The sequence below is a fragment of the Ranitomeya imitator genome, chromosome 8 (assembly GCF_032444005.1).
Source record: "Ranitomeya imitator isolate aRanImi1 chromosome 8, aRanImi1.pri, whole genome shotgun sequence".
Taxonomy (NCBI): domain Eukaryota; kingdom Metazoa; phylum Chordata; class Amphibia; order Anura; family Dendrobatidae; genus Ranitomeya; species Ranitomeya imitator.
The window spans coordinates 116,724,715-116,751,561 of NC_091289.1; the positions used below are offsets into that span (position 1 = coordinate 116,724,715).

General features: G+C 42.0%; 1 protein-coding gene across 1 annotated transcript in view; it reads right to left on the reverse strand.

Annotated features, from left to right (window-relative positions):
- KCNT2 (potassium sodium-activated channel subfamily T member 2) overlaps positions 1-20,200 on the reverse strand; it is a 1,033,274-nt gene extending 1,013,074 nt beyond the window's left edge. The window contains exon 1 of the mRNA XM_069737282.1: positions 20,064-20,200. Within this exon, the coding sequence (XP_069593383.1) occupies positions 20,064-20,200 (137 nt within the window). The remainder of the gene's footprint in view (positions 1-20,063) is intronic.
- Between the last annotated feature and the right edge of the window lie 6,647 nt (positions 20,201-26,847).

Below are 26,847 nucleotides of genomic sequence, written 5' to 3' on the forward strand. Positions count from 1 at the left end.
TGTCCCCACACATTACCACACGAGGCACCATCCTCACACATTACCACACGAGGCTCCGTCCTCACACATTACCACATGATGCTCCGTCCTCACACATTACCACACGAGGCTCCGTCTTCACACATTACCACACGAGGCTCCATCCCCCCCACATTACCACACGAGGCTCCATCCCCACACATTACCACACGAGGCACCGTCCTCACACATTAACACACGAGGCACCGTCCCCACACTGTTATTAACTTCATTTTAAGATAATTTACCACCTGCATAAGCGCTATTGAATGTTGTCATTAATTACTTTAGTTTAATCACCAGCAGCGTTAATTAGATAGCAATGAGCGTGCCGAGCGTTAGCTGGCTGGAAACAGCTAGTCCTTTAATAAGATGTGTAGTATAGGGGTTACAAGGACACTAAACTTCAGGAGGGCAAATTTCCAACGGATGAGAGATGATCTTGGTGCAATTAACTGGGACGATATCCTGGGACATAAAAATACACAAGGAAAGGGGGAGACGTTTATTAGCATCCTGGATAGGACCTGTGCACAGTATATACCATATGGGAATAAACATACTGGAAATAGGAGGAAACCAATATGGCTAAATAGAGCTGTAAGGGGTGCAATAAGTGACAAAAATAAAGCATTTAGAGAATTAAAAGAAGTAGGTAGTGATGAGGCATTAAATAAATATAGAAAATTAATTACATTCTGTAAAAAGCAAATCAAGGCAGCAAAGATTGAGACAGAGAGACTCATTGCCAGAGAGAGTAAAAATAATCCCAAAATATTCTTTAACTACGTAAATAGTAAGAAACTAAAAAAAGATAGTGTTGACCCCCTTAAAAATAGTCTGGGTGAAATGGTGGATGAGGATGAGGAAAAATCCAATATGCTAAATGACTTTTTTCATCAGTATTTACACAAGAAAATACCATGGCAGACAAAATGACTAGTGATAAAAATTCCCCATTAAATGTCACCTGCTTAACCCAGCAGGAAGTGCGGCAGCGTCTAAAAATCACTAAAATTGACAAATCTCCGGGCACGGATGGGATACACCCCCGAGTACTGCAGGAATTAAGTACAGCCATTGATAGACCATTATTTTTAATCTTTAAAGACTCCATAATAACAGGGTCTGTACCACAGGACTGGCATATAGCAAATGTGGTGCCAATATTCAAAAAAGGGACAAAAAATGAACTCGATAATTATAGGCCAGTAAGCCTAACCTCTACTGTGGGTAAAATCCTGGAGGGCATTCTAAGGGATGCTATACTGGAGTATCTGAAGAGGAATAACCTCATGACCCAGCATCAGCACGGGTTTACTAGGGACCATTCATGTCAGACTAATCTGATCATCTTCTATGAAGTGGAAAGTTCCAGACTGGACCAAGGAAACCCAGTGGATGTAGTGTATATGGACTTTTCAAAAGCTTTTGATACGGTGCCACACAAAAGGTTGTACATAAAATGAGAATATTGGGGATAGGGGAAAATATGTGTAAGAGGGTTAAGAGCTGGCTCAGGGATAGGAAACAACGGGTGGTTATTAATGGAGCACACTCGGACTGTGTCGTGTTTAGCAGTGGGGTACCACAGGGGTCAGTATTGTGCCCTCTTCTTTTTAACATATTTATTAATGACCTTGTAGGGGGCATTCAGAGTAGAATTTCAATATTTGCAGATGACACTAAACTCTGCAGGGTAATCAATACAGAGGAGGACAATTTTATATTACAGGATGATTTATGTAGACTAGAAGCTTGGGCTGATAAATGGCAAATGGGCTTTAATGGGGATAAATGTAACTTGGATAGAAGTAGTAAGATGTATAACTATGCGCTCTATGGGCAAAACCGTCAATGAAAAAGACCTGGGTGTATGGGTGGAGGACAAACTCATGTTCAGTGGCCAGTGTCAGGCAGCTGCTACAAAGGCAAATAAAATAATGGGATGCATTAAAAGAGGCATAGATGCTCATGAGGAGAACATAATTTTCCCTCTATACAAGTCACTAGTTTGACCACACTTAGAATATTGTGCACAGTTCTGGTCTCCGGTGTAAAAGAAAGACATAGCTGAACTAGAGCGGGTGCAGAGAAGAGGGACCAAGGTTATTAGAGGACTGGGGGGTCTGCAATACCAAGATAGGTTATTACACTTGGGGCTATTTAGTTTGGAAAAACGAAGACTAAGGGGTGATCTTATTTTAGTGCATAAATATATGAGGGGACAGTACAAAGACCTTTCTGATGATCTTTTTAATCATAGACCTGAGACAGGGACAAGGGGGCATCCTCTACGTCTGGAGGATAGAAGGTTTAGGCATAATAACAGATGCGGGTTCTTTACTGTAAGAGCAGTGAGACTATGGAACTCTCTGCCGTATGATGTTGTAATGAGTGATTCATTACTTAAATTTAAGAGGGAACTGGATACCTTTCTGGAAAAGTATAATGTTACAGGGTATATACACTAGATTACTTGATAGGGCGTTGATCCAGGGAACTAGTCTGATTGCCGTATGTGGAGTCGGGAAGAAATTTTTTTCCCCAAACTGGAGCTTACTATTTGCCACATGGGTCTTTTTTGCCTTCCTCTGGATCAACATGTTAGGGCATGTTAGGTTAAGCTACGGGTTGAACTAGATGGACTTAAAGTCTTTTTTCAACCTTAATAACTATGTTACTATGTAAGACACTTATTATGCTCTTGAGGTACCGTCACATTTAGCGATGCTGCAGCGATCTAGACAACGATGTCGATCGCTGCAGCGTCGCTGTGTGGTCGGTGGAGAGCTGTCACACAGACAGCTCTCCAGCGACCAACTATGCGAAGTCCCTGGGTAACCAGGGTAAACATCGGGTTACTAAGCGCAGGGCCGCGCTTAGTAACCTGATGTTTACCCTGGTTACCAGCGTAAACGTAAAAACAAACAAACACTACATACTTACATTCCGGTGTCTGTCCCCCGGCGCTGTGCTTCTCTGCACTAAGCGCTGGCCGGAAAGCAGAGCACAGCGGTGACGTCACCGCTATGCTTTCCGGCTGGCGCTTACACAGTGCAGAGAAGCACAGCACCGGGGGACAGACACCGGAATGTAAGTATGTAGTGTTTGCTTTTTTTTACATTTACACTGGTAACTGGGGTAAACATCGGGTTACTAAGTGCGGTCCTGTGCTTAGAAACCCGATGTTTACCCTGGTTACCAGTGAAGACATCGCTGAATCGGCGTCACACACGCCGATTCAGCGATGTCTGCGGGACCAACGATGGCACAGCAGGATCCAGATCGCTGCTGCGTGTCAAACTCAATGATATCGCTAGCCAGGATGCTGCAACATCACGGATTGCTAGCGATATCGTTCAGTGTGAAGGTACCTTTAGGCCTCTCCAAACTTCAAAGCTGAAAGTGTCCACCTATCTTTTGTCCTCATTCTCTACTTGCATCTCTTTGATCTTTCTGCGCTGACCAGACTTCACTTGTCTATGTGGGGTACAACTCATGTCCACACTGTCATATGGGGAAGCAACATATGCCATGATGTATATTGCACCCTAAATGACCAGTGAGTGACTAATCAGCCCAAGAAGGCCAAATTGAAGACTGATCTTTATTCAGCACTGAGCCTGTAGTTCCCTTATAACAGTATGTGCCACATTTTTTAAAGGAAAAGATAATCATGTCTGAAAGCCATCCATCACAGAAGATGGTGATTACCGAGAGCTTAATGAACTCTTAAGTTCTCACATTAAATAGTTTGAGAAGAATAATTTCTTCCATTTTTATTTCTTCTGTTATTTTACCAAGAAAACAGAACTAACCCCAATAGTACAGAGTAATATTCACCCTTACAAAATGCTCATGTGAATGGAAGACAGTATAATAGCTTTAATAGTTTGGAGATATTAAAGGGTTATTATATGAACTAGATGCGACAGCACTAAAGAAAACAAGGCATTATACTTACAATTGTGTCTCCCAGTGTGACACAGGGAAAATTACAAGATGTGCTGAAGGGTTTATATTCCTATTGTCCCCACCTGATAAAATCTCTACAATATTTCATTGTAATTAAGGTACATTTTATTGGATCTATTGTCTGAGCACTGACCAGGAGTCAAACACCACAATGTCAGGTATCATGGAATGAATTAACCCCTTTCTGACATCAGACAGATAAATGCTTATCCGAATAGTTATAGAGCTTACCGAATAGCTGTATCGGTAACCTGGCAACCTGGATATCCGGTGTGCTCCCGATAGTCAGCTATTCAGTGCCGCAGCTGCATGTGTCGCGGCTGTGTAACAGTCACAACACACCGCCTCTTCATGCATGTGCTGTGACGTTCACACAGCCGCGACACATGCAGCTGCAGTGCCGAACAGCTGATAATCGGGAGCGCTCCAGGTATTCAGGTTACCAAGGCAGCTATTCGGTAAGCGCTTTAGCAATTCGGATAATGAGGACTTATCCGAAGCTATTCGATCAACCCTAATAATAATCCGTTCATTTGACCTGGGCCTATTTGATCATGTCTGCGTGATCGCGTACACACCCGGGGTGTGTGTGGGCGATCGTTGTCAAGTGTCAGCTGATTCTGACAGCTGACACCTGGAACTAAGTGCCAGGAACTGTCATAGACTGCTCCTTGCACTTTCACCCCCAAAATGCTGCAACTGAGCCCGATCGTAGCATTCTGGGAGCAAGCAGAAGGCTGACAGCTCCTGCGCCATTGGAACTGAGACTCCGCGTTGTGACACGGGGTCCGGGTCGTTAGCATGGTGACCTAATGTTATCATGATGACATTCAGGTCACCAGAGCTAGGAAACTTGATGATCATGCGCAGTGCATGATGAGCAAGTTTGTCTGTCAGTGCAGAGCTGACAGTTTCTACAGCATTGGGATGCTGCTGCATCTCCATGCTGTAGAAGCAATCAGCCTGCAAAAAATGATAGTCACATAGTAGGACAAAGTAAAAAAGTTTAAAAAAAGGAACTTTTTTTATTGTATCTCTAAATAAATAATTGAATGAAAAAAACTCTAAACAATAAAAGTACACACACTGCTCTAAAAAATAAAGGGAACGCTTAAACAACAAAATGTACCTTCAAGTTAATCACACTTTTGTGAAATCATACTGTCCAGTTATGAAGCAACACCGATTGTGTATCACCTTCTCCTGCTGTTGTGCAAATGGAACAGACAGCATGTTGAAATGATAGGCAATTAGCAAGATAACCCCTCTAAAGGAGTGGTTATGTAGGGGGTGACCACAGACCATTTCCCTGTTCTTATCCTTTTTGGCTGTGGTCACTTTTGCATTTTATTATTGCTCTCTCCCCTAGAGGTACTGCACAGTAGCAGAAGGTGGTGTCTACAGCCCATAGAAATTGTTCAGGTAATGCATAAAAAAAGGCAAAAAAAATAATGCGTTATCATCATACTGCCGAACAAAACGTGGAATAAAACGCGATCAAAAAGATGGATATAAATAAACATGGTACTGCTGAAACAGTGTCTTGTCCCAGAAAATTCACACAGCTCCATCGGTAAATAAAAAAGTTATAGCTCTCAGAATAAGGTGATGCAAAAATAATTATTTTTTCTGTAAAATAGTTTTAATTGTATAAAAGTGCCAAAACATAAAACAAATATAAATGAGGTATCACTGTAATCGCACTCACCCGAAGAATAAAACTGCCTTATCAATTTTACAACTCACAGAACAGCATAACCCCCCCCCCCCCCCCAAAGAAATTCCTGAATTGCTGGTTTTTGTTTTGCCTCCAAAAAATGTCATGTGCCCAAAAATGGTACCAATATGAACGTAAAATGTCAACTCGTCCTGCAAAAAACAAAATCTCCCACGACTCTGTGGGCCAATATATGGAAAAATTATAGCTCTCAAAATGTGATGATGCAAAAGCTATTTTTTGCAAAAAAAAAAGCATCTTTTAGTGTGTGACAGCTGCCAAACATAAAAACCTGATATAAATCTGGTATCGCTGTAATCGCATCGACCAAAAGGATAAAGTTGCCTAATCACTTATACTGCTGGAGGAATAGTGTAAAAATTAAATAAAACCAGTTCTTCACATGCTGTTGATTTTTTCATTTTGCCTCCCGAAGATCACAATGAAGGTCGGCGCACATTTATCCTGTGCTCTGTGTTTCCATGTAAGACTCTGAAATATGTGAATCAGATGGAAACCCCGGCAGAAGACTACCTATAATGATGTCGTCTAACCTGTGATCTGGCAGTGTCCGTCTTTTTAAGATTGCATAAAAGTGCCATCGGCCACAGTTTCGTGCACTTCTGAAAAGAAAGACACAGATGAAAAGAGGCCAGACATAGTCCAGAGTAACTCTGCTGTCTCATTATAGTGAATGGATCCCTCGAGGGTTTCATCTGAATCACGTCAAACAGAGATTTAGATGAAAACCCCAAAGTAAATGATCAGCGTAGAGAGCAGGATAAATGTGATGCAAAACGTTATGTAAAATATTCCCAATAAAAACCTAATCTCAATCCACAAGAAAAGCAAGCTCTCACTCAGATCTGCCATCTGATAATGGAAATATAGGGGACTTCCACGGTACTGGCGGCACAAAGGCTATTGAAAGGCAAAATGGCTCCTCACCCCCCAACGAAATTCAGCAAATTCTGAGCTCCCAAATCCAAATGCCCCAGTCCCTTCTTAGCCCCACAGTGTACCTAAACCACATATTATGTCCATACTTGACATTTCTCAAGCAATAAGAGCCTTTCTAACCTTCGGGTGCATGTCTCCAGAAGCACAGGCTTGGCATAATGTACTAGTGACTGCATTGTACTGGTCACTACAGTGTACTGGTCACTACAATGGCACTTTGAAATTTTTACTTGGCAACATTCATTGCTGCTTGTTTCTGGGATCAAAATGGTCACTAAACCTGTAGATACATTCACCAAGGATATAGTTTCCCAAATGGGGTCATTTGAGGGGGGATTTGGCTCTTCGCAATTATGGGCTCTTTATGTGAAGTCCGCAAACTGTTCTAGGAAAATCTGTGCTCCAGGAGGCAAATAGTGCTCCGCTCCTCCCAAGTCTCTCCGTATGGCTAAGTAGTACTGTACAGCCACATATGGGGAATTGCCATGTTCAACAGAAATTGTCAGACAAATTTGTGTGCCACTTTTACCCACTTCTTTTGTGAAAATGTAAAATCTGTGGCTAAAACAAAATTTTGGTGTTAAAAATGTAGCTAATTTGTCTTCATTGCCCAATGGTATAAAATTCTGTGACACACACTTGGTGTCAATATGATCACTGCACCCCTAGATGAATTCATTGAGAGATGTAGTTTATAAAATGGGGTCACTTATGGGGGGGTCCTGCTGTTCTGGCACCTCATGGGCTCTTGCAGTGGGCTCCTGCAAACCATACGATTAAAATCTGGTGCTCCTTGCCTTCTGAGCTTTGCACTGTGCCTGAAAAATATTTCCCAATTACATGTAGGCTATTGGTGCACTCAGAAAAACATGCAGTTTGTTGTAAAATAATTTCCTATTAGCCCTTAGAAAAATTAAAAACTTGGGGCTAAAACAACATTTTAGTGGTAAAAATGCATTTTATTTTTTTCACCGCTCAGTGGTACAAAACTTTGTGAGGCACTTGTGGTATCAATATGATCGCTGCATCCCTAGATGAATTCATTGGGGAGTTTAGTTTGTAAAATGAGTTCACAAATAGGAGCTTTCTGCTCTTCTGGCACCTCAGAGGTTCTGTCAATGTGACATGGCACCCTCAAACCATTCCTGCAAAATCTGAACTCCAATATAGCGCCTCTTCCGTTCTGAGATGTGCACTGTGCCTCAAAAGTAGTATTCCCCCACATATGTGGTATGGGCATACTCAGGAGAAATTGCACAACAAAGTGTGCATCCCTTAACCCCTTCCCGACCTTTGACGCATACGCTGCGTCATGAAAGTCGGTGCCATTCCGACCCATGACGCAGCATATGCGTCATGGAAAGATCGCGTCCCTGCAGGCCGGGTGAAAGGGTTAACTCCCATTTCACCCGATCTGCAGGGACAGGGGGAGTGGTAGTTTAGCCCAGGGGGGTGGCTTCACCCCCTCGTGGCTACGATCGCTCTGATTGGCTGTTGAAAGTGAAACTGCCAATCAGAGCGATTTGTAATATTTCACCTAAAAAACTGGTGAAATATTACAATCCAGCCATGGCCGATGCTGCAATATCATCGGCCATGGCTGGAAACACTTATGTGCACCCACCCCACCCCTCCGATCGCCCCCCCAGCCCCCCGATCTGTGGTCCGCTCCCCTCCGTCCTGTGCTCCGCTCCCCCGTCCTCCTGTCCGCTTCCCCGTGCACCAATCACACCCCCTGTGCTGCAATCAAACCCCCCCGCACTCCGATCCCCCCCCGCACACAGCGACCCCCCCCCCGTGCTCCGATCCACCCCCCCCGCACAGCGATCCCTCACCCTGTGCTCCAATCCTTCCCCGTGCTCCAATCCTCCCTCCCGTGTTCCGATCCACCCCCCCCATGATCCGATCCACCCCCCCGTGCTCCGACGCCCCCCCCGTGCCCTGATCTCCCTCCCCTTATACTTACCTGGCCGCCCGAGGTCCGTCCGTCTTCTTTCCTGGGCGCCGCCATCTTCCAAAATGGCGGGCGCATGTGCAGTGCGCCCGCCGAATCTGCCGGCCGGCAGATTCGTTCCAGAGTGAATTTTGATCACTGAGATATATCCTATCTCAGTGATCAAAATAAAAAAAATAGTAAATGACCCCCCCCTTTGTCACCCCCATAGATAGGGACAATAAAAAAATAAAGAATATTTTTTTTTTTTCACTAAGGTTGGGGTAAGAACTAGGGTTAGGGTTAGGGGTAGGGTTAGGGGTAGGGTTAGGGGTAGGGGTAGGGTTAGGGCTAGGGTTAGGGGTAGGGGTAGGGTTAGGGGTAGGGTTAGGGCTAGGGTTAGGGTTTCGGTATGTGCACACGTATTCTGGTCCTATGCGGATTTTTCCGCAGCGGATTTGAAAAATCCACAGTGCTAAACCGCTGCCGATTTATCGTGGATTTACCGCGGATTTTCTGCGCATTTCACTGCGGTTTTACAACTGCGATTTTCTATTGGAGCAGTTCTAAAACCGCTGCGGAATCCGCAGAAAGAAGTGACATGCTGCGGAATGTAAACCGCTGCGTTTCCGTGCAGTTTTTCCGCAGCATGTGTACAGCGATTTTTGGTTCCCATAGGTTCACATTGAACTGTAAACTCATGGGAAACTGCTGCGGATCCGCAGCGTTTTCCGCAGCGTGTGCACATACCTTTAGAATTAGGCTATGTGCACACGGTGCGGATTTGGCTGCGGATCCGCAGCAGTGTTCCATCGGGTTTACAGTACCATGTAAACATATGAAAAACCAAATCCGCTGTGCCCATGGTGCAGAAAATACCGCGCGGGAACGCTGCGTTGTATTTTCCGCAGCATGCCAATTCTTTGTGCGGATTCCGCAGCGTTTTACACCTGTTCCTCAATAGGAATCCACAGGTGAAATCCGCACAAAAAACACTGGAAATCCACGGTAAATCCACAGGTAAAACGCAGTGCCTTTTACCCGCGGATTTTTCAAAAATGATGCTGAAAAATCTCATACGAATCCGCAACGTTGGCACATAGCCTTAGAGTTGGGTTGGAATGAGGGTTGTGGTTAGGGTTAGGGGTGTGTTGGGGTTAGGGTTGTGGTTAGGGGTGTGTTGGGGTTAGGGTTGTGATTAGGGTTACGGCTACAGTTGGGATAAGGGTTAGGGGTGTGTTGGAGGTAGAATTGAGGGGTTTCCACTGTTTAGGCACTTCAGGGGGTCTCCAAACGCAACATGGCGCCACCATTGATTCCAGCCAATCTTGTATTCAAAAATTCAAATGGTGCTCCCTCACTTCCGAACCCCGACGTGTGCCCAAACAGTGGTTTACCCCCACATATGGGGTACCAGCATACTCAGGACAAACTGCGCAACAATTACTGGGGTCCAATTTCTCCTGTTACCCTTGAGAAAATAAAAAATTGCTTGCTAAAACATCATTTTTGAGGAAAGAAAAATGATTTTTTATTTTCACGGCTCTGCGTTGTAAACGTCTGTGAAGCACTTGGGGGTTCAAAGTGCTCACCACATATCTAGATAAGTTCCTTGGGGGGTCTAGTTTCCAAAATGGGGTCACTTGTGGGGGGTTTCTACTGTTTAGGCACACCAGGGGCTCTGCAAACGCAACGTGATGCCCGCAGACCATTCCATCAAAGTCTGCATTTCAAAAGTCACTACTTCCCTTCTGAGCCCCCACGTGTGCCCAAACAGTGGTTTACCCCCACACATGGGGCATCAGCGTACTCAGGAGAAACTGGACAACAACTTTTGTGGTCCAATTTCTCCTGTAACCCTTGGGAAAATAAAAAATTCTGGGCTAAATAATTATTTTTGAGGAAAGAAAACGTATTTATTATTTTCACTGCTCTGTGTTATGAACTTCTGTGAAGCACTTGGGGGTTCAAAGTGCTCACCTCACATCTAGATAAGTTCCTTTCGGGGTCTAGTTTCCAAAATGGGGTCACTTGTGGGGGGTTTCTACTGTTTAGCCACATCAGGGGCTCTGCAAACGCAACGTGACGCCCGCAGAGCATTCCATCAAAGTCTGCATTTCAAAACGTCACTACTTCACTTCCGAGCCCCAGCATGTGCCTAAACAGTGGTTTACCCCCACATATGGGGTATCAGCGTACTCAGGAGAAACTGGACAACAACTTTTGGGGTCAAATTTCTCCTGTTACCCTTGGGAAAATAAAAAATTGCGGGCTAAAATTCATTTTTGAGAAAATAATTTTTTTTTTTTATTTTCATGGCTCTGCGTTATAAACTTCTGTGAAGCACTTGAGGGTTCAAAGTGCTCACTACACATCTAGATTAGTTCCTTTGGGGGTCTAGTTTCCAAAATGGGGTAATTTGTGGGGGATCTCCAATGTTTAGGCACACAGGGGCTCTCCAAACGCGACATGGTGTCCGCTAATGATTGGAGATAATTTTCCATTTAAAAAGCCAAATGGCGTGCCTTCCCTTCTGAGCCCTGCCGTGCGCCCAAACAGTGGTTTACCCCCACATATGGGGTATCTGCATACTCAGGACAAACTGGACAACAACATTTGTGGTCCAATTTCTCCTATTACCATTGGCAAAATAGGAAATTCCAGGCTAAAAAATCATTTTTGAGAAAAGAAAAATTATTTTTTATTTTCATGGCTCTGCATTATAAACTTCTGTGAAGCACCTGGGGGTTTAAAGTGCTCAGTATGCATCTAGATAAGTTCCTTGGGGGGTCTAGTTTCCAAAATGGGGTCACTTGTGGGGGAGCTCCATTGCATAGGCACACAGGGGCTCTCCAAATGCGACATGGTGTCCGCTAACAATTGGAGCTAATTTTCCATTCAAAAAGTTAAAAGGCGCGCCTTCCCTTCCGAGCCTTACCATGTGCCCAAACAGTGGTTTACCCCCACATGTGAAGTATCGGTGTACTCAGGAGAAATTGCCAAACAAATTTTAGGATCCATTTTATCCTGTTGTCCATGTGAAAATGAAAAAATTGAGGCTAAAAGAATTTTTTTGTGAAAAAAAAGTACTTTTTCATTTTTACGGATCAATTTGTGAAGCACCTGGGGGTTTAAAGGGCTCACTATGCATCTAGATAAGTTCCTTGGGGCGTCTAGTTTCCAAAATGGGGTCACTTGTGGGGGAGCTCCAATTTTTAGGCACACGGGGGCTCTCCAAATGTGACATGGTGTCCGCTAAAGAGTGCAGCCAATTTTTCATTCAAAAAGTCAAATGGCGCTCCTTCCCTTCCAAGCCCTGCCGTGCGCCCAAACAGTGGTTTACCCCCACATATGAGGTATCAGCGTACTCAGGACAAATTGGACAACAACGTACGTGGTTCAGTTTCTCCTTTTACCATTGGGAAAATAAAAAAATTGTTGCTGAAAAATCATTTTTGTGACTAAAAAGTTAAATGTTCATTTTTTCCTTCCATGTTGCTTCTGCTGCTGTGAAGCACCTGAAGGGTTAATAAACTTCTTGAATGTGGTTTTGTGCACCTTGAGGGGTGCAGTTTTTAGAATGGTGTCACTTTTGGGTATTTTCAGCCATATAGACCCCTCAAACTGACTTCAAATGTGAGGTGGTCCCTAAAAAAAATGGTTTTGTAAATTTCGTTGTAAAAATGAGAAATCGCTGGTCAAATTTTAACCCTTATAACTTCCTAGCAAAAAAAAATTTTGTTTCCAAAATTGTGCTGATGTAAAGTAGACGTGTGGGAAATGTTATTTATTAACTATTTTGTGTCACATAACTCTCTGGTTTAACAGAATAAAAATTCAAAATGTGAAAATTGCGAAATTTTCAAAATTTTCGCCAAATTTCCGTTTTTATCACAAATAAACACAGAATTTATTGACCTAAATTTACCACTAACATGAAGCCCAATATGTCACGAAAAAACAATCTCAGAACCGCTAGGATCCATTGAAGCGTTCCTGAGTTATTACCTCATGAAGGGACACTGGTCAGAATTGCAAAAAACGGCAAGGTCTTTAAGGTCAAAATAGGCTGGGTCATGAAGGGGTTAAGGGGTCTAATTTCCAAAATGGGGTCACTTGTTGGGGTTTCCACTGCTTAGGCACATCAGGGGCTCTCCAAAAGGGACATGATGTCCGCTAATGATTCCAGGAAATTTTACATTCAAAAAGTCCCATAACGCTACTTCTCTTCTGAGCCCTGCCGTGCATCCAAACAGTAGTTTTCTCCCTCATATTGGGTATCGGTGTACTTAGGAAAAACTGCACAACAACCTGTATTGCGCAATTTCTCTTGTTACCCTTATGAAAATGCAAAATTTGGGGCTAAAATTAAATTTTGGGGAGGAAAATGTGATTTTGTTATTTTCATTGTTCAATGTTATAAACTTCTGTGGAGCACCTGGGGGATCAAGGTGTTCACCATGCATCTAAATACATTTCTTGAGAGGTTTCCAAAATAGCATCCCTTGTGGGAGGGTTTCCACTGTTTAGACACATCAGGGGCTCTTCAAATCGGACATGACGTTCGCTAATGATTCCAGTAAATTTTACATTCAAAAAGTCAAATGACATTCTCTCATTTCCAGACCCTGCCGTGCACCCAAACAGTAGTTTTCTCCCTCATATTGGGCATTCAGGGAAAATTGCACTTTTCTTTTCAATGTTTTGTTTATTAAGAATCAAGAAATAAATGACAACTTGTAAAACAGACAGAGTGATGAATCCGCTAAATGTAGCATTCGGAATGGCTTGAAAGCCCACAAAGTCAACAAGAAGGAACAGAAAAATGACCAACAATATGAAAAATACAGTTGTCATATCATCAGTAGTACAATAAATGAAAGATTCTTATTTTTTTTATCAAACAGGTGTGAGCAGTATGTCTATGATTTCAATTTGAAACAGTTCTGAAATAACTAGAATGGAGATGCTTGTGGGGGATTTTCACTGTTTAGGCACATCAGAGGCTCTCCAAATGCGATATGGTGTCCTCCAAATTTTGCATTCAAAAAGTCAAATGGCGCTCCTTCCCTTCCGAGCTCTGCCAGGTCCCAAAACAGTTGTTTTCTCCCTCATATTGGGTATTGGAGTACTTACATACATTATAGGTAGGTACGGCATAGCTTTTGCTTATTTACAAGCGGCGTGTGTACTTTGGGCATGCGTTGTCAGAGTGTGTGCGGTGAAAGCGATGCGGCAGTGGAACACATGCCACGCACCCTTCCTGCCGGTGGAACGCAGGTATCATCACATCCGGCCACGTCACTTCCACCAAGCACACTCCGACAATACCCGCCCACCTAGACAGTGCATGCAGGATAACCGGAGGATCCACAACTGAATTTTCTGATAAATAGCCCCGCAAATAATAGGTGGATTATCTGTATTTTATTTACTTACAGCAGGATTTCATTGAGCACCATATTGACTGTAGAGTCCTTTACAGGTGACAGTATCACCTGGCTTCAGAAGCCTATACTTCATGCCTTATACTGAATATACACGTGGTCAAAATTGTGGGTACCCCTTGTTTAATGACAGAAAAAACCACAATGGTCACAGAAATAATTTGAATCTGACAAAAGTAGTAATAAATAAGCGATTGCCTCAAAAGGTTGTTCAACAAAATATTAAGTTAAGGGTACCATCATTTCTGTCCAGGCCTATTTCATGAGTTTTATTTATTTTTTTTCATTCTGTGGAAGCATAGTAAGCGCTACAAAGATAGGGGACCGGCCCCGTGGTGCAGCTATCTACATTGCTGACATGCTGAAATCTTACACAAGCTAAGTAACCCTTTATTATCTGGATGTACTCCTGATGAACCTCTTTGAATTAGAAGGGGAGAAACGCGTTGAGTCTAAAGGGACATATTCTTTTCATGAGATATAATGTGGTTTAGTGATCTGGTCAGCACTGGGGTCACAAAAAATAACTATGTCGCCAAAGAATGGGACAGTATGTGGCTGCTTTAGGCATCTGTTATAAAATTAAGGTTGCAGCTTGACATTTAAATATTAGAAGGTTGCATGGGATATGCTTGACATCACAGCAGATACATCTCCCTATTGTCACAACAGCACCTTGAGACCCTAATACATGTGTAAACAGACCAAGATCACGTGTGTATTTCAGTTCTTTGATGAAGCATCTCTATCTGCCGTTGTTTTTTCTGGCTAGAAACTTTATGTATAAGGAGCAAGGGACACAGATTACCAAGTCAGTTGAGAACCCTAGTTCTAGCTAGATATTTATACTGACATATCCATGTCCTTTCAAGCTATCCATATGCACATGTTGTATATGTGAGAATTTCTTTCCCGGTCCTGTTAGGGCATTATAGGGATAGCAGGGAGAGCCGGCGAGGAGCGGGGGCACCACGGCGTAGGAAAATAGGGTGCCAACCTCCGCAGGCAGGTAGGGTGCACTGAGAAAGCGTAGGGCTTGGCACTACTCCGGCCTGTCCTGTAGTACGCTTGCATTTATTGGTGATGGTTTTGTCAAGTGCACACTTATGGTTTTAACATTTATAATAAAGGATAATTTTATGGCATTTTTGTAAATCGCTTTTTGGGGTCTTTTTCTGTGAGTTTGGAAGCATAGTTGAAAAGCAATGTCCGACTTTCATTTGTTCATTTTCATAGATCTTTTATTTATTATTACTTTTGTCAGATTCAAGTTATTTCTGTTACCATTGTGTTTTTCTGTCATTAAACGAGATGTACCAAGAATTTTGACCACGTATGTAGGTGGGTATATACAGTTAGGTCCATATATATTTGGACAGAGACAACATTTTTCTAATTTTGGTTATAGACATTACCACAATGAATTTTAAACAAAACAATTCAGATGCAGTTGAAGTTCAGGCTTTCAGCTTTTATTTGAGGGTATCCACATTAAAATTGGATGAAGGGTTTAGGAGTTTCCGCTCCTTGACATGTGCCACCCTGTTTTTAAAGGGATCAAAAGTAATTGGACAATTGACTCCAAGGCTATTTCATGGACAGGTGTGGACAATCCCTTCGTTATGTCATTCTCAATTAAGCAGATAAAAGTCCTGGAGTTGATTTGAGGTGTGGTGCTTGCATTTGGAAAGTTTTGCTGTGAAGTAAACATGCAGTCAAAGGAGCTCTCCATGCAGGTGAAACCAGCCATCCTTAAGCTGCGAAAACAGAAAAAAAACCATCCGAGAAATTGCTACAATATTAGGAGTGGTAAAATCTACAGTTTGGTACATCCTGAGAAAGAAAAAAAGCACTGGTGAACTCATCAATGCAAAAAGACCTGGGCGCTCACGGAAGACAACAGTGGTGGATGATCACAGAATAATCTCCATGGTGAGGAGGAACCCCTTCACAACAGCCAACCAAGTGAACAACACTCTCCAGGAGGTCGGCGTATCAATATCCAAATCTACCATAATGAGAAGACTGCATGAAAGTAAATACAGAGGGTTCACTGCACGGTGCAAGCCACTCATAAGCATCAAGAAGAAAAAGGCTAGACTGGACTTTGCTAAAAAACATCTAAAAAAGCCAGCACAGTTCTGGAAGAACATTCTTTGGACAGATGAAACCAAGATCAACTTCTACCAGAATGATGGAAAGAGAAAAGTATGGCAAAGGTGTGGTACAGCTCATGATCCAAAGCATACCACATCATCTGTAAAACACGGCGGAGGCAGTGTGATGGCTTGGGCATGCATGGCTGCCAGTGGCACTGGGTCACTAGTGTTTATTGATGATGTGACACAGGACAGAAGCAGCCAAATGAATTCTGAGGTATTCAGAGCCGCCATACTGTGTGCTCAGATCCAGCCAAATGCAGTCAAACTGATTGGTCGTCATTTCATACTACAGATGGACAATAACCCAAAATATAAAGCCAAAGCAACCCAGGAGTTTATTAAAGCAAAGAAGTGGAATATTCTTGAATGGCCAAGTCAGTCACCTGATCTCAACTCAATTGAGCATGCATTTCACTTGTTAAAGACTAAACTTCAGACACAAAGGCCCACAAACAAACAGCAACTGAAAACCACCGCAGTGAAGGCCTGGCAGAGCATCAAAAAGGAGGAAACACAGCGTCTGGTGATGTCCATGAGTTCAAGACTTCAGGCAGTCATTGCCAACAAAGGATTTTCTACCAAGTACTAAAAATGAACATTTTATTTAAAATTATTGAATCTGTCCAATTACTTTTGGTCCCTTTAAAAACAGGGTGGCACATGTTAAGGAGCTGACACTCCTAAACCCTTCATCCAATTTTAATGTGGATACCCTTAAATGAAAGCTGAAAGTCTGAACTTCAACTGCAGCTGAATTGTTTTGTTTAAAATTCATTGTGGTAATGTCTATAACCAAAATTAGAAAAATGTTGTCTCTGTCCAAATATATATGGACTTAACTGTATTTCTCCACATGAACCTCCCCACCACCGGTCATCCCTTATGGTATAATCTTTCTTTCAGGATGGTTACATCTATATAGGAAACAGTTTAATCTGAATTCATTAACATCAGCAAGTCTATTTCTCTCAGCAGTCCGGTAGGCTTCTACCTCATATCCTTATGTGTTCTTCTCCTACTTCTACTGGAATCACATACCGTCAATACTGATTTAGCCATTATGTTTTTGATATCACCTCTGTCATTATTGTATTGTTAGTCATTTTCTTTTCCCTTTTTACATGATGTTGTTTTAGTTGTATCTCAATACTATATCTAATGCATGCATATATATCTAGTACACTGAGGAAGGTTGTTGCATGACCAAAACGTTTGGATTGTACTAATTCTGGATTGCATTAAAAATTTTTGCATCAAAGATACCTAATTTGAGTGCCAAGTTTATTACATTTGATTTTTTTTATCACACCCCGATTTGGTAAGTGAAAAAGTATTGTTCATCAATACTGTATCATTGAATAACATTAGTTCGAATGCGATCCATGTTATTAAAGCACGAGCCCATAATTGCATACTTCGCCCTACATTTTCCTACGTCCAAAGTATCAATTTAAACAACTGTTAATTTGCTGACTAGCATGTCATTTTTATATACAGTAACTTAAGGCCCACATAAACATTGAATAAAAGTTATTTGAGCTCACAAATATTCATGCTATTGGCTAATTAACATGTATGAGGGGCTTCCCACTTTTTAAACTAAATCATGTAATGAAAGATAAGGGTACATAGAAAAATATGTGTGAATGAAAGAATAGGAATTGATATGTTGCCAGACAAGCATAACCAATGATGCCATTCCATTAGAGTTAAAAAGAAAAATATATAATAAAGAAAACAAAGTAGAAGACAGTAATTGGATGAGGAAGACAACTTGTGTATCACCACTGAGCTGTGGCTTCCTCAGAGGCACATATCAATTTCCATCCTATTGGAACACTTATTCATGTGCCATCTAGGCAGATGAAGATAGACGTATGTCTTATCGTGGGCACATCTAGCTTTGTATATATGGCCTTTTGGCATATTTAATTATATATATTTTTAGATGTGTGTTTTTTTGCCTTTTCATATAAATACAACATTTCATTTTAAGGCAATCACTGTCTCTTTTGTCTGACTTCTTTTTTGCAATTGGGAAGATAAGGTTGGTGCACTTTGAATTTAATTTGAACACCCAACTCTTTTGTTCTAGAGAAAAATGGCTGCAACAAGTGAACCAGAATAACTCTTTCCCTGGCCTCTAACAATGCATACAAAAAAAATGATGGGAATGGGGATGAGATAGCTTTGGCCTGAGAACCAAGTATAATGTATGTGACAGAGCTTTAACTGCATACCAATACTGTAGGAATTTGGTAAAACCTTGTATGCTTTTGATGTGTGGTTCTCACATGTTTAGCATTATATGTACCAGCATCCTAAGAGGACTGGGTCTGGGGAATCTACCAATGTGATGACAGGGAAATATTGTACTATTGAACATTTTCAAGTGAAATGTCATTCTGTCCTACATTATATTATCAAATAAACTGTGCCATACATACCAAAAATTATCAAACATAAGAAGCAAATCATTTGATGAAAATTTGGAAATTCGGCATGTCCAAATGGAATTAGATAAAAGTAAAAGGTCTATGACTAAGGGCGGTTGCCAGAAACGCGTCAGAAGTTTTTAATACATTACCTGAACTAGTTTGTGGCTTTATGGATTTTCAATAGAGACCTTTTACTTTTATCTACTTCCGTTTGGACATGGCAAATTTCTTAAATGTTGTCTACTAATGCTGAGCGCATCAGCGAAATTCTTGGCACCCACGGCAGTTAACTCATCTATCCATCATGCAGCTGATATACAAAGAAGGTGGTGAGCCCTCTTGTCTTATCTGCATAAATCATTTGATCCTTAAAGCAACTTTATTTTGGTAAAAGTCAACAGAAGTTTTTCATATGAATTTATATTTGCCAATATAACACAAATGTACCTTTTTTTTTTTGAGGGAACATCTTACGTAATCAAAACCGCCTACCTACTATTAGGCACTAGTCAATCATTTGTTGAAGGTTTAAACAAAAAATGTGAAATTTGGGACTCACCATCCACATATGTACCAAAGACATAAAGAACTGGGAGCACATGTGCTGAGTTCCAGCGGAGGCACCAACAAATTGCTCTGTCTATGGGTAAATAATTAGATACAGGGCTCGGACAGTAGATAAGATCAGAGCACAACTGTGACATTGTTTGCACCTATATGACAAACATATTATATGTATCTTTGCTGACTTTAGAAAATAAATTTACTTGACTTTTGTTGAATTGTAACTTTTCATTATTTTTTTTACCAGAGCAGTTTCTAGGGAGATAATGCAATATTTATGGCAGTAGCAGGAGAGACATGATGCCATAAAGGGATAGCTTCTTCCCTCCAGGCATACTGAAACAAGCTACTATGCAAAATTTCCGATCAGCAGAAAACTCCACTCTTAAAGAATTCTTCTATTATTTGAGGCCATCGAATGTCTCAGTTAAGGTTTGGTTGTCAGCTGTATTGAGCCTAACGCTTCACAATGTAATTTAACATCTGATCAAGCAGAAATATATATGTAACAAATACTACATGAAGATAACACTGTAAGCTTTTTTTGCAATGTTCAAAATGTATTTTAAAAAAAATAGATATAGTTACTGACATTAGATATAAGACATTCACTAAAATTAAGAGTTTAGGAATATATATAAAGTAGAGGCAGATATTTATGCTACATTAACAGATATAGCATAAATATCTATATCTATGTATCTACGAATATATCTGTCTGTTGGGGAATAACAAAATCTATAACAATTCATAACTCAATGGCAAAAAAGCAATATGAACATAAACTAATGGAAAAAGCCTCAGAGAACAGAGAATTTACGAGACAAGAAAAGCTTTACCCATTACCTTTGTCCCGTTTCAGACAAGGATGGTTCATGTCCTGGGAAAGGCACAAAAGTTGCACTACACGGTACTAATCTGGGGGACATCTTGGTCTTCTGCTCAGTAAATTGATGCAGTGATTCTAGTTTGCTTATAGCCATGTCTCTCCTCGTAACCTGTCGGTATCGGCTGTCTTTATTTCTGGTCTATCCATGCCTGGAATTCCATATAAATCAAAAAAAGTCTCCTTATAATACAGGATCCTGCCTGATGTGTTCATTGCTGGCAGGGCTCACTCCATGTCGCCTACTAACCAGGCTCACTGCGAACAGGAAGCGCCGTGTTCTGCTTAATATGATTACATTACAAATCCCTTTACCATTCATTAATATGAAGCAGATTGCCATACTGTCTCATTATAGTGATTTTTCTTATTATAGTTTTGTCCTACTTAGAACCTGTCTTTTTTTTCCACAAATTAAATTGCATATTAAATATGGGGATTACTTATTTAGGAGATTCTACACACACTTTTCTTTCAGCATTTTAATGCTGAAGTTTCTACAAGTTTTTTAAGATGGTTTTTATGTTGTAAGTAGAGGAAATTGACATTCACCAAGTTTGACAAAAAAATGATTTGCCTCCAATCAATATGCTGTGTATTTTTAATCTGCAAAGCCCAGAAAAGATGTTTGCAACATTCTAAGGTTTCTTAAGACTGCAGCTTTCGTAGTTTCCAAGTGACCTCAACATAAAGTGGCTTGAAAAAGTATTCATATATTCATACCAAATGAAATATTCTACATTTTTTAAGCCCACAAACTCAAGCGTATTTCATTGGGATTTTATGTCATATACTAGCACAAAGTAGCAAGCACTTGTGAAGCGCAAATGAAATGATACTTGGTTTTCTAGCTATTTTAAAAATATAAATCTGAAAATCATGACATGAATTTCTGTGCAACCTCCCTGAGTCAAAAATTTGTGGGACCATTTTCACTGCAATTACTGCTGCAAGTCTTCTGGGGTATGTCTCTGTCAGCTTTGTATATCTAGAGTGTCTTTTCATGTCTTGCCATTAATTCAAAATGGGATTTATGTCTGCACTTTGACATGGCCATTCAAACACATAAATATGCCTTGATCTAAACCACTCCATTGTAGAATTTGCTGAATGTTTAGGGTTGTTGTCCTGCTGGAAGGTGAACCAATGCTCCAGTCTCAAGTCGTTTGCAACCTCTAACAGGTTTTCCTCCAGGATTGCCCAGTATATAGCTCTACCGATCTTCATATCAGCTCTGATAAGCTTTCCTGCCCCTGCTGAAGAAAAGCATTCCCAGAGCATGATGCTGTCATCACCATGTTTGACAGGGGGATTTTGTTTTCAGGGTGATGTGAAGTGTTAGTTTTCCACCCCACATATCGATTTTCATTTTGTCACGATCCAGGCCGGGGTTTGTTTCTTGTTATTTTCTCCCCGATCTGGTCATGCGGGGGTTAACCTTCTCTGCCTTGTTTTCGGTTCCGTGTGGCTATTTCAGCCTGCAGACCAATGTCAGTTATAGTTCATGCTCCCAGGCTAGAGCAGCTGACCCCTTGATGCTGTGTGTCGTCCTCTGCCCGTGTATTCTGTTCCCGTGACTTCCCTTTGCTGCCTCCCTGCTTTGTCTTAGTGTTCCCTCCCTTTTCTTGGACCTCTTGGTATGTGACCTGTCTTGTCTTCTGACCTGTTTTACTGTCTCTCATCTCAGTTATATCTGCTCCCATCTGCCTTTGACTTCTGGCTTGTATTTGACCACGTGTATTGCTGTGACCTCTGGTACTTCTTGTCCTGGTGGTTTTTGACTCAGCTCGTATGACCACTCTTTTGCCACTTGGTGGCGCTTGTGCTGCTGCTCAATGGTGTTACGCTGTGTGTGCAACCTCTCTTCCTTCATCAGCATCTCCTGGTGGAGGTTGAGCTATACTGCACTGCAGCAACATTAAACATTTAGCCCCAAATGTTCTAGTTAGGTCACATTTGACCCAGAGCACCCTTTTCCTCATGTTACCTGTGTCCCCTGCATAGCTTTTTGCAACGTGCAAACAGGCTTTCTTATGGCTTGCATTCAAAAATTGCCTTCTTCTTTCCACTTTAACCTAAAGGCCAGATTTGTGGAGCATGCAACTATTAATTGTCCTGTGGAAAAATTCTTCTACCTGAGCTGTGGATCTCTATAGCTCCTCTAGAATGACCATGGGCCTTTTGTCTGCTTCTCTACTGCTCTGCTTGTTTGGAATGTCAGTTTAGGTGGATACCATGTCTTGATAGGTTTGCAATTGTGCCATTCTCCTATTTTTGCATAATGGATTGAACAGTGCTCCATGAGATATTCAGAGGTTGAAATATTTTTTATAATCTACTCCTCATTTTGTTATGAGCATAACACACACTCATTCATCGGTAACAAAAAAGTGAAGATCTACTGCAAAGAGACACCACACCCATGCCAGGCTGGTTCCTGTACAGACTACAGAGATACTAGCCGTACACTTCAAAAACACCACCTCAGACAAGACTTCCTAAAAGGCCATCAAGGGGTTTCTCGTACCTACTGAAGAACCAGAGGGAAGGCCGAAACACAGTGCCAACAATAAGAGAGGAAATTGTGCAGGAATATAAAAAATCCAGGGTGAAAAAAATAAAATACATTCATATGGGGTAGAAAGGGAAAGCTAAGGATATCTAAAAGTAAACGGATCAAGTATAACATCCCATAAACCTAAAGAGGTAAAAGAAAGAGGATTTGGGAATTAACCCCTCTGTGACCTTAGACGTACTATCCCGTCGAGGTGCCCTGGGCTTATCTGACCCTGGACGGGATAGTACGTCATAGCCGATCGGCCGCGCTCACGGGGGGAGCGCGGCCGATCGCGGCCGGGTGTCAGCTGCTTATCGCAGCTGACATCCGGCACTATGTGCCAGGAGCGGTCACGGACCGCCCCCGGCACATTAACCCCTGGCACACCGCGATCAAAGATGATCGCGATGTGCCGGCGGTACAGGGAAGCACCGCGCAGGGAGGGGGCTCCCTGCGGGCTTCCCTGAGCCCCCCGCAGCAACGCGATGTGATCGCGTTGCTGCGAGGGTCTCCTCACCTCCCTCCCTGCTCGAGCCCCGGATCCAAGATGGCCGCGGATCCGGGTCCTGCAGGGAGGGAGGTGGCTTCACAGAGCCTGCTCAGAGCAGGCACTGTGAAGCAGCCTGCACTCCTATCAGATCAGTGATCTGACAGAGTGCTGTGCAAACTGTCAGATCACTGATCTGTGATGTCCCCCCCTGGGACAAAGTAAAAAAGTAAAAAAAAAAATTTCCAAATGTGTAAAAAAAATAAAAAAAAATATTCCAAAATAATGAAAAAAAAAAAAAATATTATTCCCATAAATACATTTCTTCATCTAAATAAAAAAAAAAAACCAATAAAAGTACACATATTTAGTATCGCCGCGTCCGTAACGGCCCGACCTATAAAACTGGCCCACTAGTTAACCCCTTCAGTAAACACCGTAAGAAAAAAAAAAAAAAAACGAGGCAAAAAACAACGCTTTATTATCATACCGCCGAACAAAAAGTGGAATAACACGCGATCAAAAGGACAGATATAAATAACCATGGTACCGCTGAAAGCGTCATATTGTCCCGCAAAAAAAGAGCCGCCATACAGCATCATCAGCAAAAAAATAAAAAAGTTATAGTCCTGAGAATAAAGCGATGCAAAAATAATTATTTTTTCTGTAAAATAGTTTTTATCGTATAAAAGCACCAAACCATAAAAAAATGATATAAATGAGGTATCGCTGTAATCGTACTGACCCGAAGAATAAAACTGATTTATCAATTTTACCAAACGCGGAACGGTATAAACGCCTCCCCCAATAGAAATTCATGAATAGCTGGCTTTTGGTCATTCTTCCTCACAAAAATCGGAATAAAAAGCGATAAAAAAATGTCACGTGCCCAAAAATGTTTTCAATAAAAACGTCAACTCGTCCCGCAAAAAACAAGACCTCACATGACTCTGTGGACCAAAATATGGAAAAATTATAGCTCTCAAAATGTGGTATTGCAAAAAATATTTTTTGCAATAAAAAGGGTCTTTCAGTGTGTGACGGCTGCCAATCATAAAAATCCGCTAAAAAACTCGCTATAAAAGTAAATCAAACCCCCCTTCATCACCCCCTTAGTTAGGGAAAAATAAAAAAAAATGTATTTATTTCCATTTTCCCATTAGGGCTAGGGTTAGGGCTAGGGTTAGGGCTAGGGTTAGGGCTAGGGTTAGGGCTAGGGTTAGGGTTAGGGTTAGGGCTAGGGTTAGGGCTAGGGTTAGGGCTAGGGTTAGGGCTAGGGTTAGGGCTAGGGCTAGGGTTAGGGCTAGGGTTAGGGCTAGGGTTAGGGCTAGGGTTAGGGCTAGGGTTAGGGTTAGGGCTAGGGTTAGGGCTAGGATTAGGGTTAGGGTTAGGGTTGGGGCTACAGTTAGGGTTGGGGCTAAAGTTAGGGTTAGGGTTTAGATTACATTTACAGTTGGGAATAGGGTTGGGATTAGGGTTAGGGGTGTGTCAGGGTTAGAGGTGTGGTTAGGGTTACCGTTGGAATTAGGGTTAGGGGTGTGTTTAGATTAGGGTTTCAGTTATAATTGGGGGGTTTCCACTGTTTCGGCACATCAGGGGCTCTCCAAACACGACATGGCGTCCGATCTCAATTCCAGCCAATTCTGCGTTGAAAAAGTAAAACAGTGCTCCTTCCCTTCCGAGCTCTCCTGTGTGCCCAAACAGGGGTTTACCCCAACATATGGGGTATCAGCGTACTCAGGACAAATTGGACAACAACTTTTGTGGACCAATTTCTCCTGTTACCCTTGGGAAAATACAAAACTGGGGGCTAAAAAATAATTTTTGTGGGAAAACAAAAAGATTTTTTATTTTCACGGCTCTGCGTTATAAACTGTAGTGAAACACTTGGGGGTTCAAAGTTCTCACAACACATCTAGATAAGTTCATTGAGGGGTCTAGTTTCCAATATGGGGTCACTTGTGGGGGGTTTCTACTGTTTAGGTACATTAGGGGCTCTGCAAACGCAATGTGACGCCTGCAGACCAATCCATCTAAGTCTGCATTCCAAATGATGCTCCTTCCCTTCCGAGCCCTCCCATGCGCCCAAACGGTGGTTCCCCCCCACTTATCGGGTATCAGCGTACTCAGGACAAATTGGACAACAACTTTTGTGGACCAATTTCTCCTGTTACCCTTGGGAAAATACAAAACTGGGGGCTAAAAAATAATTTTTGTGGGAAAACAAAAAGATTTTTTATTTTCACGGCTCTGCGTTATAAACTGTAGTGAAACACTTGGGGGTTCAAAGTTCTCACAACACATCTAGATAAGTTCATTGAGGGGTCTAGTTTCCAATATGGGGTCACTTGTGGGGGGTTTCTACTGTTTAGGTACATTAGGGGCTCTGCAAACGCAATGTGACGCCTGCAGACCAATCCATCTAAGTCTGCATTCCAAATGATGCTCCTTCCCTTCCGAGCCCTCCCATGCGCCCAAACGGTGGTTCCCCCCCACATATCGGGTATCAGCGTACTCAGGACAAATTGGACAACAACATTTAGGGTCCAATTTCTCCTGCTAACCTTGGAAAAATACAAAACTGGGGGCTAAAATATAATTTTTGTGGAAAAAAAAATATTTTTTATTTGCATGGCTCTGCGTTATAAACTGTAGTGAAATACTTGGGGGTTCAAAGCTCTCACAACACATCAAGATGAGTTCCTTAGGGGGTCTACTTTCCAAAATGGTGTCACTTGTGGGGGGTTTCTACTGTTTAGGTACATTAGGGGCTCTGCAAACGCAATGTGACGCCTGCAGACCATTCCATCTAAGTCTGCATTCCAAATGGCGCTCCTTCCCTTCCGAACCCTCCCATGCGCCCAAACGGTGGTTCCCCCCCACATATGGGGTATCAGCGTACTCAGGACAAATTGGACAACAACTTTTGTGGTCCAATTTCTCCTCTTACCCTAGGGAAAATACAAAACTGGGGGCTAAAAAATAATTTTTGTGGGAAAAAAATTTTGTTTTATTTTTATGGCTCTGCATTATAAACTTCTGTGAAGCCCTTCGTGGGTCAAAGTGCTCACCACACATCCAGATAAGTTCCTTAGGGGGTCTACTTTCCAAAATGGTGTCACTTGTGGGGGGTTTCAATGTTTAGGCACATCAGTGGCTCTCCAAACGCAACATGGCGTCCCATCTCAATTCCTGTCAATTTTGCATTGAAAAGTCAAACGGCGCTCCTTCCCTTCCGAGCTCTCCCATGCGCCCAAACAGTGGTTTACTGCCACATATGGGGTATCAGCGTACTCGGGACAAATTGGACAACAACTTTTGAGGTCCAATTTCTTCTCTTACCCTTGGAAAAATAAAAAATTGGGGGCAAAAATATAATTTTTGTGAAAAAATATGATTTTTTATTTTTACGGTTCTGCATTATAAACTTCTGTGAAGCACTTGGTGGGTCAAAGTGCTCACCACACCTCTAGATAAGTTCCTTAGGGGGTCTACTTTCCAAAATGGTGTCACTTGTGGGGGGTTTCAATGTTTAGGCACATCAGTGGCTCTCCAAACGCAACATGGCGTCCCATCTCAATTCCTGTCAATTTTGCATTGAAAAGTCAAACGGCGCTCCTTCCCTTCCGAGTTCTCCCATGTGCCCAAACAGTGGTTTACTGCCACATATGGGGTATCAGCGTACTCGGGACAAATTGGA